This window comes from Dama dama, chromosome 26 (assembly GCF_033118175.1).
Source record: "Dama dama isolate Ldn47 chromosome 26, ASM3311817v1, whole genome shotgun sequence".
Lineage (NCBI taxonomy): Eukaryota > Metazoa > Chordata > Mammalia > Artiodactyla > Cervidae > Dama > Dama dama.
The window spans coordinates 41,661,616-41,679,732 of NC_083706.1; the positions used below are offsets into that span (position 1 = coordinate 41,661,616).

Genomic DNA, 18,117 nt, shown 5'->3' on the forward strand with positions numbered 1-18,117 from the left:
GAGACTATAGTGAGTCCGTTGAGAACCTTCTTGCCTCCTTTGCACCTGTTGACTCTCAGAGTTTGCTGCTCTCCGAGAGCGGCAGCTGGGTGACCCCAAGGTGGAGCCTGGTGGTGGGATGTGAGTCAGGGCTTCTATCAGATAAGCCTGCATGTGGCCATGCAGTCACACAGCTCATCAGGACCCAGGGACCTGCAACGATTGTCTCAGCCTGGGCTGGGGTCACATGGAGGCGGGGCAGAGCTGAGGGATGGCGAGCGCCAAGTTTGGCTCCTCTGTGTGTGTGTGTGTGTGTATGTGTGTGTGTGTGTGTGTTGGTGGGGGGGTGGCTGTTTGCAGAGAGTCTTCTGTATGGAGCCCTGCTGGCTGTGAGCCCCATCCAATGCTAGGCATGGTCTCCAAATGCTGGCCAGAGCACCAGACATTTTGCAATCTGCTGACTCTGTGCTGGGACAGGGAGCAAGCAATTCTGTGCCCGTGGTCTCTAAGAGTGGAGTCTCCATTTCCCACAGTCCTCCAGTGCTCCAGATCATAAACCCTCTTGATTTCCAAAACAGGAGTGGCGGCGGGGGGCGTGGGGCTGCTTCTCCCAGCGCTGCACCAGGGCTGGGGTGCCTGATGTAGGGCCAAAACCTCCTGCTCCTTAGGCAGAATGCTCCAGTGGAAGAAGATGCTGCTGAGGACTTGCATAGCTAGCAAGGAGAAGTCAGCCTGGCTTCAAAGATTCAAAGGACAGGCTGACTCTCTTGTTAGCAGCTAATGCAGCTGGTGACTTGAAGTTGAAGCCAAGCCTCACTTACATTCTGAAAATCCTAGGGACTTTCAGAATTATGCTAAATCTACTCCGCCTGTGCTCTGCAAGTGGAACAACAAAGTCGAGAGGACAGCATATCTGTTTACAACACTGATTACCAAAAATATTAAATCCACTGTTGAGACCTACTGCTCCCAAAAAAGGATTTCTTTCAAGATAACACTTCTCATTGAGAAAGCACCCAAGGGCCCTGAATGAGAAGTACAATGAGATTCATGTTGTTTTCACACCTGCTAACACAGCATCCATTCTGCAGCCCACAGATCAAGGGGTAGTCACCATGTTCAAGTCGTGGTATTTACAAAATAGTTTCTGTAAGGCTATAGCTGCCACAAATAGTGATTCCTTTGATGGATCTGGGCAACATCAATTGAAAACTTTCTAGAGTGAATTCACGATTATAATTTCCACCCAAAACATTCGTGATTCATGAGAGGTTGAAATAACAACATTAATAGGAATTTGAAGAAGTTGATTTTAACCTTCTGAGATGACTTTGAGGGGTTCAACAGTTCACTGGAAGAAGTAATTACAGATGTGGTGGAAATAGCAAGAGAGCTAGAATTAGAAGTGGAGACTAATGTAAAATGGGATTGATTGTACAATCTAACGATAAAATTTTAATAAATGAGAGTTGACTCTAATGAATGAGCAAAGAAAGTGGTTTCTTGATATAGAATCTACTCCTGGTGAAGATTTTGTGAAAATTGTTGAAATGACAACAAAGGACTTAGAATATTATAAGTTTAGAATAAATTTAGTTGAAAAGGCAGCAGGTAGGTTTGACAGGATTAAGTCCAATTTTGAAAGAAGTTCTAGTGTGGGTAAAACGCTGTCAAAGAGCATTGCATGCTAAGAGAAATCTTCTGTGAAAGGAAGAGTCAAACAATGTGACAAAGTTCATTGTTGTCTTATTTTCAGAAATTGCGCTACCCACCCCAACCTTCAGGACCACCACCCTGATCAGTCAGCAGCCATAGACATTGAGACAAGACCCTCCACCAGCAAAAAGTTGGTGACTCCCTGGAGGCTCAGATAATGCTCAGCATATTTTATTTTAGAAAAAAAGTGTTGTATATTAAGGTCTGTACATTATTTATTTAGACATAAAGATACTGAACACTTAACAGACTTCCATGTCAACATAACATTATATGCAGTGGAAATGAAAAATTTGTGTGATTCCCCTTATTGTGAAATTCACTTTATTGCCCTGGTCTGGAACCCAGCCTCCAATATCTCTGAGGTCAGCCTGTATCTACATGGCTCTTAGTCCACATTTTCCAGCCTAGAGCTAACATTGGGAATGGCTGCGTAGTAGGGTAAACATATGACCTACTGTTGGGATATGGTGAAATATACATTTAAAAATTCAGAGAATTTAAGGATCACTTCACAGATGGACTGCATGTTACTTTAGGAGTGATCCTTAAATTCTCTGTTTCCATAAGAAATAAAGCATTATCATTGGTTTTATCTAATCCCATCACATGGAGGAATGGTGAAATACCATGACTTTTCTCCTGGATTAGAAAACAGGCATGATGTACTTAACTTTTTTGCAATATAGAGATGTTGATTTAAGGATCACTGTAAAGGCTTCCCAATCCCTAAGAAAGGCAATCCCAAAGAATGCTCAAACAATTGCACTCATCTCACGCGCTAGTAAAGTAATGCTCAAAATTCTCCAAGCCAGGCTTCAGCAATATGTGAACCGAGAACTTCCAGATGTTCAAGCTGGTTTTAGAAAAGGCAGAGGAACCAGAGATCAAATTGCCAACATCTGCTGGATCATCAAAAAAGCAAGAGAGTTCCAGAAAAACATCTATTTCTGCTTTACAGACTACACCAAAGCCCTCAACTGTGTGGATCACAATAAACTGTGGAAAATTGTGAAAGAGATGGGAATACCAGACCACCTGACCTGCCTCTTGAGAAACCTGTATGCAGGTCAGGAAGCAACAGTTAGAACTGGACATGGAACAACAGACTGGTTCCCAATAGGAAGAGGAGTACGTCAAGGCTATATATTGTCACCCTGCTTATTTAACTTCTATGCAGAGTACATCATGAGAAACGCTGGACTGGAAGAAGCACAAGCTGGAATCAAGATTGCCGGGAGAAATATCAATAACCTCAGATATGCAGATGACACCACCCATATGGCAGAGAGTAAAGAGGAACTAAAAAGCCTCCTGATGAAAGTGAAAGAGGAGAGTGAAAAAGTTGGCTTAAAGCTTAACATTCAGAAAACTAAGATTATGGCGTCTGGTCCCATCACCTCATGGGAAATAGATGGGGAGACAGTGGAAACAGTGTCAGACTTTATTTTTTGGGGCTCCAAAATCACTGCGGATGGTGACTGCAGCCATGAAATTAAAGATGCTTACTCCTTGGAAAGAAAGTTATGACCAACCTAGATAGCATATTAAAAAGCAGAGACATTACTTTGCCAACAAAGGTCCGTCTGGTCAAGGCTATGGTTTTTCCAGTGGTCATGTATGGATGTGAGCGTTGGACTGTGAAGAAAGCTGAATGCTTAAAAATTGATGCTTTTGAACTATGGTGATGGAGAAGACTCTTGAGAGTCCCTTGGACTGCAAGGAGCTCCAACCAGTCCATCCTAAAGGAGATCAGTCCTGGGTGTTCATTGGAAGGACTGATGCTGAAGCTGAAACTCCAATACTTGGGCCACCTCATGCAAAGAGTTGACTTATTGGAAAAGACCCTGATGCTGGGAGGGATTGGGGGCAGGAGGAGAAGGGGACGACAGAGGATGAGATGGCTGGATGGCATCATCTACTCGATGGGCATGAGTTTGAGTAAACTCCGGGAGTTGGTGATGGACCGGGAGGCCTGGCGTGCTGCGATTCATGGGGTCACAAAGAGTCAGACACGACTAAGCGACTGAACTGAACTGAACTGTAAAGTCTTCCCAGGTGGCACTAGTGGTAAAGAATCAGCCTGCCAAGGCAGGAGATACAAGAGACATGGGTTTGACCCCTGGGTCAGGAAGATCCCCTGGAGAAGGAAATAAGAACCTTTCCAGTATTCTTTCTTGCCTGGAAAATTCCATGGACAGACGAGCCTGGAGGGCTGCAGTCCACGGGATCAGAAAGAGTCGAACATGACTCAGCACCCATAGGGTAATAAATTATGAAGGGAACCAGTCAACATAAAATTTTGTTCCACTGAAAATACAGTGAAGTTGTTTCTCTGGAGATAGAAAATATACCTGAGTCCTGAAATAGCAGAAGTATTTTTAGAAAATTAGACTTTTCCCTGCATTGTGACCTTATTCTTAAAACTGATGATATTGCTGGAAAATACTTCTGAACTGAGCTTCCCCTCAAGGTGCAGAAGTCCCTCACAAGGACCTACATGGACCTGGGCCACCCTCCACTGGAACGGGCTATATTCCTTGAGCCACCATGAGTGTTATTTCAAACTGGTAGCTCCTACAGACACAAAGTCAATCAAAAGGTTAAATAAACAAGGACTAGAAAGAAAAGAACAACAATAGCCATTAAAGGGCCTAGAGAGGGAAGGAACCAGGTTAACTTTGAGAGGACTTTCTTTTTTAAAAAAACACTTGGTGGAGGCAAAATCTCCCATGACAAACTTGTGAAGCCCCTCTACCCGTATATTTAAGGTGCATATTTACACTTTAATATAAGGTGTAATAATATAAGGTGTATATTTCCTTAATATTGATCTCAGAGAGACAGCAGTGAGCTGTGCTAAAGAGGGACCTTAGTTTCCTGCCCAGGAATTGAATCTGGGTAGCTTGGTGTAAAATGAGGAATTCTAGACACTGAACACCAGGGGCGAGATGCAGTTCCCTTGGCTCTTACCGTCTTCGAAAACAAGAATGTTTCAAGCAGGCAAAAACTGTAAAAATAGGTACCAATGTTATTACTGGAGTCATATAGAGAAATAGTTTGTTTATTTAAAATGGAAGCAAAGTGGAAATATACACCCAGAGAGGAATGTAGGCGTCCTGAATGAGCAGCACAAAGAAGCTAGGCTAGGGATTTAACATACACATACATGTCTCTATCCTCCCTGCTGGGTCAGTTGGTAAAGAATTTGCCTGCAATGCAAGAGACCTGGGTTCGATCCCTGGGTAGGGAAGGTCCCCTGGAGAAGAAAGTGACAACCCACTCCAGTACTGCCTTGCCTGGAGAATCCATGAACAGAGGAGCTGGCAGCTTACAGTCCACAGGATCCCAAAGAGTCAGACATGACTGTGCAACTAAGCTTCTTTCACTTTCACTTCCGTACATGCATCTATTCTTCCCCGACTCCCCTCCCATCCCCACCCAGGCTGCCACATAACATTGAGCAGAGTTCTATGCGCTACACAGGAGGTCCTTGCTGGTTATCCATTTTAAATAAATCAGTGTCTACATGTTGATCCCAGACCCCCTAACTATCCCCCCATCCTTTCCCCCTGGCAACCATAAATTCATTCTCTAAATCTGTGAGTCCCTTTCTGTTTTGTAAGTAAGAGCACTTGTATCACGACTTTTTGGATTCCACATATAAGTGATGGCAAAAGGTGTTTTTGCTTCTCTGTCTGACGTATGTTGCTCAATATGACAATCTCCAGGTCCATCCATGTTGCTACATATGGCATTATTTCACTCTTTTTGACACTGAGTAACATTGCACTGGATATATGTCCACATCTCTCTCCACTCATCTGTCAGTGGACACGAAGTGGTTTCCAGGCCTGGCTGCTGGGAACAGCGCTGCCATGAACAAAGGGCACACGCATCCACTCAGACCATGTTTTCTCAGAAGCACCAGGTACATTTAATCCCATAAGGTGGAGAAATGGTGACACATCATGACTTCTCTAGTGAGAGAGAAACTTAAATACTGCAAGTTTTCTGGAGTACTGAGATTTTGATTTAAATAGCAGCAGCATAATAAATGGGCTTCCCCAGTGGCTCAGATGGTAAAGAATCCGCCTGTCAATACAGGAGACACAGGAGATGCGGGTTCAATCCCTGAGTTGGAGAGGTCCCTGGAGAAGGAAACAGCATCCCACTTCAGTGTTCTTGCCTGGAGCATCCCATGGACAGAGGAGCCTGGCGGGCTACAGTCCACGGGGTCGCAGAGAGTCGGACAGGACTGAGCGACTAACACTTTCACTTTCAGCATAATAAATTATTAAGGGAAACAGTCATAAATAAAACTTTGTTCTATTGAAAGTAGGCTGAGGTGATTTCTCCAGACACAGAAAGAATCCCTGAGTCCTATAATACCAGATGGTATTTTTCTTGCAATACCATTTGCAAGAACGAGGTCACGAGGCAGAGTCTAATTATCCAGAAACTAGAATACGATGAAAAATGTCCTGTTTGTGGAGATTTCTTCAAGTACCTGGACATTTCAGTGCAGAAATTCCATCGCTTAGCACCAGAAGAAAGTGAAATAAATTGATTCTGTGTTGTTTTTTTTCAGAGATGCTGAGTAGGATTTCATCAAATGTGATAAAGCTCATGAGATGATGCGTCTACTGTGTTATCGTAACCGGAAAACAGACTCAGGATCCATGGGGTGATCTCCTGGATCTAAAGTGAAGAGCAGAAGAAAGGCAGACAGAGCACCTGTCGGGCTTCCTGGGAGCACTGTCTCCTGCAGAAAAGAAAGAGGCCTTGGTCCAGGGGGCTGAGGAATCCTGCCCCTTTCCTGGGGCTGCCCCTCCCCAGCCCCCCCAGCCCCATCCTCACTGAGGGGCTCCTATGTCCCCCACCCCCACCCCAGGCCCAGCAGCTTCCTGTCCCCTCCTCCTTCCTTCCTGCATCACAGAGTCACCCCAGGCCTGACACCCCCTGCTCAGGCTCAGGACTGGAGCCAGTGAGGAATCAATCTGCTCCCTTCACTCAGGTCCGGATCCTCCCCGAGGGGGGCCTAAAGGACCAGGGAGCAGGTCCCCGGAGGAGGGGCCTTGCCTCCTGACAGCCTTGGGGGGCTGCAGGCAAACCTCCTTCCTTCCCTCCCCTCCAGCCTCTGAGCCAGCAGCACACACAGCTCTCAGGACCAGGGTCCCTGCCCCCCATCTCTTCCTGGTCCCGCCCAGCTGGGCGCCTCCACCCCAGCTCAGGCCCACCATCCCCAGGCACCTCTGCTCAAGGCAGGGCCGCTCAGTGATGGAGGCTCTGGGTCCCAGGAGGCTGGTGACGAGCAGGCCACAGGCTGAGTGAGAACTGCTGCTGCCCCAGGAGCACAGGCCTGGCCTCGCCCCTTCCCACAGTCTCTGCTGTGGGGCTCCTGCCTTGCCTGCTGGACCCAAGCCACTTCCTGTGAGAACAGGCCTTTGGAGTTGGGTCTGCAAAGGCCTTCCCAGGCCTTCCTCCTGGGCTGAGAGCCCGGCCCCTCTCATCTTGGCCCCTGGGTGGCCCCTCCCCGCTGACACGTCATGTGGAGCCCCCATGCTGCTCTCAGCCCCGGGAGTCCTGCCCTCGCCCTGAGCGCCTGCTGTTCTCACACCACCCACTCTGGGCCCTGCCAGCCCGCGGTCTGTGCTCAGTCAGGGGACGTGGCTCAACCCTTTCAGCATCAATAGGCCCTCAGCCTAGTGCGGGCCCCTCCCTTTTCACAATGTCACCTGACACTGGGGACCTCTCAGATCTCAGGGCTGAGCTTGTCCAAGTTCTGCTCTCAGGTGATGTGGGGTCTTATTCACCGGCTCATTTTCAGGATGAGGAGGTTCAGTGAGGGGCAGCGGTTGGCTGGGATTTACCTTCCCTGTCCTCACACCAGGCCCTGTGCCCCTGCCTTCCCTCTGACTTCTGCCCTCAGTACCTCATCTTGTAAAGGATACAGGCTATTATGATGCCCATTATGACAAAACTGGTGAGAGCCACAGGAGCAATCCAGGTGATGTGACTGATGGCTGTGGCCGTGGGCTGGACTGCAGGGGGGCCCGTGGTCGGTGATGCTGCAAGGAGAGTAAGAGTGACGCCCTTGTCCAGACCCCAAACTCGGGAGATGCCTCCTCAGCCCCCCTGACTCAGGCACCCCTACTGTGCAGACAGTTTACACCCATCACATGGAGGCCGCAGTGATAGATCCTCAGGCGAGATGGGGAGAAGGGAGGAGCCCAGTCCTCACGGGGCTCTGACAGCTCATGGGGGAGCAAGGTTTCCAACACAGCCACTCAGTCCTGCTGTGACATCAGAGTCGGTGACATGAGGATGGAGTCCTCAGGAGCTGACAGCAGAGGTGGTATTGACAGATTTCCAGAAGGAGGATTGGTGAGATTTAAAAGAAGATTCTGGAAAGAGTGTAGAGTGAGAAATAAATCCCAGAAATCAAAACGATGTCTACAGGTTTGGGATCAGGAAAAATCCATGATCAGTCATCCAAAGGCCTGTGCTCTGAGGAGAGACGTCAGGAGGTGGAAGAGGAAGGAGATACAGAGCATCCCCGGGTCATTGCTCTTCAGGACAACTCACCTCTGACGGATCACTTTCTCAGACACACACACACACACACACACACACACACGGGAGTGGGTCCATGTCACCATGAGAGAACTACCACTTTCTCCTACTCTTCTAACTTACCCGTGCTCTTCAACATTTTCTCCCAGCGCACCAAGAAATCTTGATACCAGAGCTGACAGTCTCCCATGGAGACCTTCTTGAAGAAGTCAGTCACAGCTCTGTCATTCTCCCACTTCTCTTTCATCCACCTCCCTTTAGAATGAACCACTGTCCAGTGTCCGTTGTCCGAATCAAAGAGGAGGGACAGTTTTCCATTGAAGCTAAACTGCCAGGATCCATTGATGTGTCCATTGTCTTCACGCCAGCACGTCATCCTGGCCTGCAGGGTCAGAGGGCCTGACCCCACCAAGGAAAAGAAAGAGCTCAGTCTCTGGACTTGACAGATTCTTTGCCCCACCTGGGTCCACCTCCCCTGGGCCCAGCTAATCTGGCCCTGGTCTCTCCTGCAACAGCTGTTCTTTCCACTGGACTACTAGGGAAGGACAGTATCTGATTTTTCTTTTTTTTACCCCAAAACAGTGGATGCAGCTGAGCCCCCAGTCTGCTCCTCCTGCATTTGGACTTTCTCACTCACCCTTGTCTGTGTATCTCTTTGGTGTAATATCAGACATTTGCTCCTTGAGCAAGTCTCCAGTGTCTCTGAGTGTGTCAGTCTGTGTTTCCCAGACGTTCATACTTTTCACTTCCTCTCCCAATGGACTCAGGTACTTGATCTCAGCTGTACCACAGTCATAGGAGAGAAAGACCTTTTAATCCACTTCGCCTTGAACCTCACACCATGGCTGTCCATGTCTGGGCAGAGGATTGATGGTGAAATTATAGGAAAGAGAATGAGGGTCTGTGAAGGCGAAACACAGTGAGGGTGAAGTTGGGGAAAAAAGACCCGCAGGTCCCTTCCCCCAGTTATGAGAGCAGAGTACAGTGCAGGGCGGGGCCGTCAGAGCAATGACCCCCCTCAACACACACCACACACCAGTGCCCCCTCCTCGTGGAGAAGCAGGAGGCCCTGCCTGGCAAAGGACACACTCATCCTGGTGTGTCCCTGTGTCCACCAGGTCAGGTCCCAGCATCATAACCTTTGCAGAGACGTGCCAGGCTGCTATGCAGGAAAAGTCTAGATGACAGAGGACTGTCAGAGTCTAACCCCATGTCCTGTGAGAGATGGGGAGCCTGTGGGGATGCTCCTGAGGAAGCAAGATCACAGGGAGAGGGGCAAAGAGGTGACAGGTGAGCACAGAACCCAAAGCTGGAGAAGGAAGAGTTTATAATTATGGGTCATAGGACTTAACAAGGCCGGGGAGATGCTGCTGATCTCCCACTAGGATGGGTCTTGGAAACCTGGAGAAGGCCTGGCCCACATGGCAAGAAAGAGAACGTCCAGAACTTCCAAGGCAGGTGGTAGATGAGGGGATCAAAGGCCCAGAGAAGTGAATCTTCCAGGGCGGACACTGTATGAAAGGGCAGGAAAGTGTCCAGGTCACCAGGCACCATGGGAAAGCCTGATGGACTCTATGGAGCCTGAGAGGAAAGTATGGATGAGAAACATCTCCAACAACTCAAGGCTGACTTTTGTGGAAGGTCAGGGATGGGGGTAGGAGACTGTGTTCCTGTGGGCTTCCAGCAGGAACAGGGATGGAAAATGGAGGAAGATCAGATTCCAGGTGGATGGCTGGGATCAATTCCTGATCCTGTATATCAGGAGCAAAGTTGGTAAAATGGTCAAAGTGATTGGTGAAAGTCGCTCAGTCATGTCTGACTCTTGTGACCCCATGGACTTCCATGGAATTCTGAAGGCCGGAATACTGCAGTGGGTAGCCTTTCCCTTCTCCAGGGAATCTTCCTGACCCAGGGATCGAACCCAGGTCTCCCGCATTGCAGGCGGATTCTTTACCAGCTGAGCCACAAGGGAAGCCCATGAATATTGGAGTAGGTAGCCTATCCCTTCTCCAGCAGATCCAGGAATCCTGACCCAGGAATCGAACTTGGGTCTCCTGTGTTGCAGGTGGATTCTTTACCAACTGAGCTATCAGGGGAGCTGAAAGTGATTAGAAAGTCCCAATGCCAGCCAGGGCCTGACTGCAGATAGTACAATGCTGGTTCATAGTACAGGGTGATCCTAGAGGCAGAGAGATGGTCAGTGAACCTGGATGCAAACTGCTTGATTGAGAGACAGAAAACAGTGAGAGACAAACACAAGACTGGATGATCAGTAGGCTGAAAGCAGCCATCCCTACCAAACAACCCTACCAAAATTTCCAGAAATGAGCTACTTCTCACAAGGTATCATCAGAGAAAGAAGCCACATCCCAGTGAGGCAGGCCCTTTCATTACCGCAGCAAATGCAGAAGTCCATCCATTCTTTCCTGATGAGCCACATGGCTATTTACTGTGGTAACTAAGTCCAATACTTTGGCCACCTGATGCAAAGGACCAATTCATTGGAAAAGACCCTGATGCTGGGAAAGATTGAAGAGGGAGGAGAAGGGGACGACAGAAGTTGAGACGGTTGGATGGCATCACTGAAGCGATGGACATGAGTTTGAGTAAGCTCCAGAAGTTGGTGATGGACAAGGAAGCCTGGCGTGCTGCAGTTCATGGGGCCACAAAGAGTCAGACAGGACTGAGTGACTGAACTGAACTGGAACTGAAGAAGGAGAAACTACTCCCACATTCATATTGGGCCCTGTGTGTTACTAACATCATGCATGGAAACAGTAGCATGATCATGGCCCCCATGTTGTGAACTGATGCTCCAAGGACCAGGCAGTTAATAGACACCTGTCCCAGGTCCTGCTAACAGTGGTTATCTCTGGGTCCACAGATCCACTCAGTGTTCATTTCACATGTCTTAGACTTCTGACATGAATGGATAATCTGTGTAGTTAGTAAACTACCATGGGGTGAGGGTACCATAGTAATGAATTCCACATTCATACTTCTGACCCTGACTCCCCATCCCCTGATAGGACATGTATCATATCCTGGAGGAAATAAGGAAAACGAGTTCCCACCTACAATCTCCCCAGGCCTGCAGAGCTGTGGTCCCTACCTTATCTCCATTTAATTGCCACTGCGGTCCATAAGTTTCCTCTAATGGTACATATGAAATATTTCAGGCTTCGCAGACCCTAGGTCTTTGCTGCAACTGCTGTGCTGGCACAAAAGCAGTTACAATTGATGAATGATGAGTGTGGCTGGACCTGCTTCTTGGGCAGATGACCCAACAGAACCAGTGACATCATAGCTCTCTGTGGTTAGAATCGTCCTACATGCTGTACATGGCATTTTAATGGAGGCTCACAACACAGACTCCTAGTGCCCTGAAGAAAGGACACACCACTTGCAGTGAGAAAGCCCATACCATTTAATGTGGCTCCTGGTATGGTCCTGGGGCCTGGCAGAGATGAGGCCTCTGGTCATGGAATGTCAGAGGTTCCCATCATGATCTGGGTTCATCAACCCCTAACCATTAGTTGTGATAGACCAGCCATCATAGGACAGAAGTGATTATGTGGCTTGGCATAATCAGGGCCACAGGGAACAAATAAGATGTACCAGCAGGTGACCTAGGCCTGACACCAGAGTTGATACAGGGCCACTATCCCTGCTCACACCTGTGGCTTCATGCAGTGTCCCCTACCGCTCCTGGAACCAAGGAAGCCAGTCTACAGCAGAAGGGGCGCATTAGCTCATAACAGCCAGACCCGCCTCCTATCACATTCCCACCACCAGAAGCTACAGGGCAGGACAGGGTAAGTTTCTGGTTCATAGACACTGAGGCAGCTCTTGGATGATTCTCTAGGGGGTAGGTCACTCATTATGGGGTCAGAAACCAGGACAGTGGACAAGTCTGGTTCTCAGTTGATTTACACATTATATTTGGCTGCTGGTGCTCCACAAATGTGGAAGCTCCTTTTGCACCCAGAGATAGATACCAAATGGCCTAAAGAGACAATGAGATTTACTTTCTTCTGTAGAAAAATCTATCAACTCCTGTCTTAATCAATAACCATTATAGGCTGCTGCTGTCCCAATTCCTAGACAATATGAGTGTGGGACCAAAGGGTAGACGTGGGGATGCCCAGCCTCACCCTTGAGCCCTGTGTCACACTCTGGGAAACCCTGCTCCCGTCCCTCCTACGTTAGGTCCTGGGGGCCAGGTCGGGGTTTTGCTGGGTGAGTTATCAGACAAAGGGATAAGATGCCAGTTGAGAGAGGCCATGTTTAGATTCTCTTCAATAGATAGGAAGCTGCTGGAGGCCCTGGGCTTCTTGGGACCATGGAAAAATGGGTAATAAATGGTCTTGTAACCAAAAGGGCTCTAGGCGGCCTTAGTGGGGAAGACCCGGCCCCCCCACGCCCATGGCCTCTGTCTGCCTCTTGTTTGTAGTCAGTCAAGTCTCCTGTGAGTCTCAAAACAGTGTTTTAAGAGTTAAGGATTAGGAAACGTGAAGATGGAGAAACGAGAATACTCCTCAGGCTGGGAAACTGGTAACAATTTAGACTGTGACCAGCCACATAGCACTGCCATGAAATTACCAGTTCCCTGAAAAATAACAAAGATCTGACACAAGTCTCAAGTTGTTTCTACAGGAAGCAGACCCCCAGCACATAAAAACTGCTGGCTGCAAGCACACAGACCCCCAGACCGGCTGAAACCATAAGCCTGGTGAGGCTCAGACGTCCGCCTTGTGCCAACAACCTGACTGCACAGGATGCTGACGCGCCCGCAGCAGCCCCTCCGCCCCCTTTCCTAACCTGGAAACTTGGAGACATCTGAGGACGTTAGGTCACTATTTTCCCAGGGCTCCTGAACAAACCAACTTTTCCTTTTCCACCACTTGTTAACTCCACCAGGGGTAGGATCTCAGTCATAACCAGCTTCAATAAGCAACAGTGTGAGCTGTCTGGGAGGAGCTTTGACTCCAGGGAGGCGCTGATCAGTGGCTAGGCATTGAGCGCCTTCCTCGGGATGCATATGTAATTTTTTTTTTTAATAAATTGAATCCTTTAATTTTTTCAAGTGTTTTTAAAGATCCATTTTATACTTAAGCCAGCCTTGAAGATAAGCACAAAATCTGTTTACTTTTTTTTTTTTTTAATGCAACACAACTCGGGCACCCATTCTGTGCATGGCACTATTCTAGGTGCAGTAAAATGGATTCTTAACCTTAAAAACATGATTGCACCTTCTGGAATTGTGTTATCTCCTTTTCCAGAATGTAAAAATAAATAAAATCACTACTGTTTACTATTGACCTGCCCCCCAATCCACTGCTGGCTCTCAGAAATACTAGGATCTGCCAAATTTAAGATGTTCCACTGAATTCCACTCTTACTTTTCCCAAAGTAAGAAGGCAGAACTCCTCTTTATTAAAAAAAAAATTTAAAAAGGCAATTTTCCATGAAAGAGTAGTTTCTGTTTCTATTGTATTTTTCTCTTTTTTTTCTTCTAGCTTTTAAGTTTTTTCCCTTGAACACTGCCTTTCCCTGTACAAAGCAACAGCATTTTTTCATTTTGCTTTTCCTAAGACAAAGTATTTCATCTTATAGACAAATAATTCCCAAGACTAGTGATCAATATTTTTAAAAAAAGGAAAGAAAAGAAAGAAACTTAAGGGTTTCCCTGGTGGCTCAGCAGGTAATGACTCCACCTGCAATGCAGGAGACCCCAGTTCAATCCCTGGGTCAGAAAGCTCCCCTGGAGAAGGGAGAGGCTACCCACTCCAGTAATCTTGAGCTTCCCTGGTACCTTAGATGGTAAAGAATCCACCTGCAATGTGGGAGACCTGGGTTCGATCCCTGGGTTGGGAAGATCCCCTGCAGAAGCGAAAGGCTACCCACTCCAGTATTCAACCCTGGAGAATTCCATGGACTGCATAGTCCATGGGGGTCTCAAAGAGTTGGACACGACTGAGCAAGTAAGCAGGGCACATTCAAGGGTGAATCAACTACATTACTTTGAGGAAGTAGAAACTAAAAAACACGTGGCACTAAGCTAGTCCAAGTATTAGTGTTTAAACAATCTTAAAAGCTATTTATTTTATAACACTGTTTAAAAATTTCTTGGTCAAAAAATTTATACCAACATTTTCAGTTCAACCTAATGAAAGTGATATCTAGAAAATATTCCACATCATTAAGTCTGTCTCAGAAAGTTTAGATGCTATGGCATTCCTAAGGCACAGTGTTCTGGAAGACAATGTGCTTCTGTGGTGCTGGATGATGTATGTGACTGGCTGGCTCCAAGTGGGCCTCAGCAGGCACCTTCCTCCTGACGCTGGGGGACTGAGAAAGGAGAGTCAGACACAGGCCCCCAGGGCTGCATGGACCTCTGTGAGACATGGGGCCAGCTGCTGGAACTAGGCTTCTCCTCCGAATCTAAGTCCCAGCACAAGCCATCACAGCAAATGGTTCATCAGAACAGTTGATAGGCTGGGGTATTTGATAACCTTCTTTCATATTTCTGAAGAGTCGACATCCATGTAGGGTGTTTGGCCCAGAGCCATGAGCTCCTACACTCAGTCTGAAGGCCCACACATCACTAGCACTGGAGAACTAAAAAAAATTATTTTTCTAATATCTTTTTTTCTTGGGGGGGGGGCGGTGTACTGGGTCTTAGTTGTGGCACTTGGGATCTTTTTACAGCATGAAGACTCTTAGTTGCAACATGCTGACTTCTTAGTTGTAGCATGTGGGATCCAGTTCCCCAACCAAGGATCGAATTGGGCCCCTTCTTTGGAGTGTGGAGTCTTAGAGACTGGATCACCAGGGAAGTCTGGAGAACTCATTCTTAACCAGACTTTCATGAGCCATCCATCGATCCCACGTTTTCATTGTCCCCCAGAGAGTGAGAGTCCATGGGGAACAAGACCCTGGAGAGGGGCTATCTGCACTCTTAACTTGAGGTTGTCATCAGTGGCAGAGCTCCTAGCAGCCCGGTCTTTGTGGATGACTTCCCTTCTGACCAGATAGCTAATCCCACAGGCAATAGAACAGACATGTGGACCAGGTCCTGTTGAGAAATTACCTGTGGATCACTGGCCTCTACTCACTTGTGCTGCCACAAAAACAATTTAAGATTCTCCCAACTCATGCAAGCCAATCCACCATGGGCTTTTCTCCTTCTCTACATACATGGATAATAGGGAGATTTCTGTGATGAAGACTTCATAGCTTACAACTTCCAGTGATCATCACTGCCACCTGAATTCCAGAAGTTTGATTTTTTTTTTTAATACAGAACAAGAAATTTTTATTATCTTGAATGCTGGTTGATGCATAACCAAAAACAAGCTTAATCAGAGGAGGAGACAGAGGGAAACTTCAAATACTGAGGTGGATTTCTGGGCAGATTTAAAACTTTTAAGGGTTGTTTGTAGTGTCTTTTTTTAGATGTAGGGCTTTCCTTTTACTGGACAATTTTCACTTAACAGTTCTTACATTATGAAGTTCAACCAGAGTCTTTTGCCTATAAAGTGAAATGAAAAAAAGAGAGCAAGAGAAACAGAAAATTCTCTAGTATATACTGATGTTTGAAAGAGTGTATATTTTTTGTACTTTCATGTACATTTTACAGTCTAGATTTGAAACTTTATGTTCAAGGGAACTAATTTTCTTGAAGTAAAGATTACCATAGCTTTAAAAGTGATCAAGGTACATGTACAACAAAATCTCAGTTGTTCTTGGAAACATGTTTTAAGATATAGCGCACATGACACATACTTCTTTTGGGACTAGATTATCCTCTGAGATACTGAAGAATACTTGGTACATTTATTTTACACTAAAAATTTAGCCTTTGATAACCACAGCTTGGATAGATCACAAAGTTGAATCTTTAAAGTTTTCTCAATATGCTTTCAGTCCAAATATCTCAAAGACATCTTATGTCCTAAAGTAGAATAATCAGTTATTTTTTCTCATATAATTATCATCAGTGGGCTCTTGTACTGGCAGTCTGTCTTGGTCGTATCTTATTCTTGCAAAGCCATTCCTTACAGTGAAACATGAAAGATTATCTTCCCCAATGAAAGGAAATTAATCTGAATAAACAACAGTCAAACCCATAAGTGTCTCTGGACATTCTTGAAAACAGGTTTCGACAGTACTAAGATACTTTGCTTTAACAATTTTCCTCCCTTTTCATAACTGTGCAATCACTACCTTATTCTACTCTGCAAAAAAAAGAAAAAAAGAAAAAAAAATTTTTTTGGAAGATCAAGCTTTTCATTGGTACAGAACTATTTGGAATTAACCCAAAAGACAGTGGAATGCTGGGTCTCTCCTCAAGAAGCTTCTCCTCTCTTAATAGCATTTAACTACTCTTTCAGTGATCTCATCACAGCCGAGTTCTTCCGTCAGACGATTGACAACCATAAGTGAAAAAAGTTCTCCGACAAAAGCCAACTGATCAAACGGGGTCTTCTCATAATGCATCTGAAACCCGCCATCCAGAGATGCTTCTCTGGCTCTGGAGGTTCTCAGAAACATCTTGTTGGCTTCTTCAAGGGTCGCTGATACTCTGTAGCACTCACCGTTTAGCGGCTCCTCTTCCGGAGAGTTATAGTCATCGAATTTCTCGCCCTCGCCCTCGCTCTCGAAATCAGGGTGCGCGATCTGGCCTGGCTGCTCCCCAGGGCTGGAGCCCCTGTGGGGCCATTGGCTGGGCCGCCTCCTCCTCCATGGGGCCTTCCTCCTCCAGCTGTGGCGGGGCACTGGCGGCGTGGGAGGGGTTCTGGATAGCTCCCAGCACCCGCCGCCTACCTTCATACGTGGAAGGTCACTCTCACCAGGCATCGCAATCATCTGCAGGTCATTGCTCTCCTCATAGAGCTCCGACAGCTCGTTCATTTCAGACATAGTGCAAGCAGCTCAACCTCCCCGCAAGTCCTTCGTTTTCCACCCAGAAGCTTGATCTTTAACTGTTTCTCTTTATTTGGATCTTTTTCATCTACTAACACCCCATGAAAAATACACCCAAAAGTATATCTTTTAAAGTTATCCTCTCCCTGGATACGTGAAACGTGAACTTCCAGATGTTCAAGCTGGTTTTAGAAAAGGCAGAGGAACCAGAGATCAGATTGCCAACATCCGCTGGATCATCAAAAAAAGCAAAAGAGTTCCAGAAAAACATCTATTTCTGCTTTATTGACTATGCCAAAGCCTTTGACTGTGTGGATCACAATAAACTGAAGAAAATTCTGAAAGAGATGGGAATACCAGACCACCTGACCTGCCTCTTGAGAAACCTGTATGCAGGTCAGGAAGCAACAGTTAGAACTGGACATGGAAAAACACACTGGTTCCGAATAGGAAAAGGAGTACGTCAAGGCTGTATATTGTCACCCTGCTTATTTAACTTATCTGCAAAGCACATCATGAGAAACGCTGGGCTGAAGGAAGCACAAGCTGGAATCAAGATTGCCGGGAGAAATATCAATAACCTCAGACATGCAGATGACACCACCCTTACAGCAGAAAGTGAAGAACTAAAGAGCCTCTTGATGAAAGTGAAAGAAGAGAGTGAAAAAGTTGGCTTAAAGCTCAACATTCAGAAAATTAAGATCATGGCATCCGGTCCCATCATTTCATGGGAAATAGATGGGGAAACAGTGGCTGAGTTTATTTTTGGGGGCTCCAAAATCACTGCAGATGATGACTGCAGCCATGAAATTAAAAGACACTTACTCCTTGGAAAGAAAGTTATGACCAACCTAGACAGCATATTAAAAAGCAGAAATATTACTTTATCAACAAAGGTCCATCTAGTCAAGGCTATGG

The 18,117-nt window shown here is 46.6% G+C and overlaps 1 protein-coding gene and 1 pseudogene across 1 annotated transcript; both read right to left on the reverse strand.

The window, feature by feature from the left end:
* Nucleotides 1–6,256: 6,256 nt before the first annotated feature.
* LOC133047183 (UL16-binding protein 3-like) lies at nucleotides 6,257–17,196 on the reverse strand. Its single transcript, XM_061130235.1, is given in 5 exon segments — nucleotides 6,257–6,493; nucleotides 7,631–7,766; nucleotides 8,395–8,670; nucleotides 8,909–9,172; nucleotides 16,872–17,196. Coding segments are annotated over 5 exon segments (1,098 nt in total). The 3' UTR covers nucleotides 6,257–6,396.
* LOC133047040 (EP300-interacting inhibitor of differentiation 1-like) lies at nucleotides 16,642–17,196 on the reverse strand (annotated as a pseudogene).
* Nucleotides 17,197–18,117: the final 921 nt, after the last annotated feature.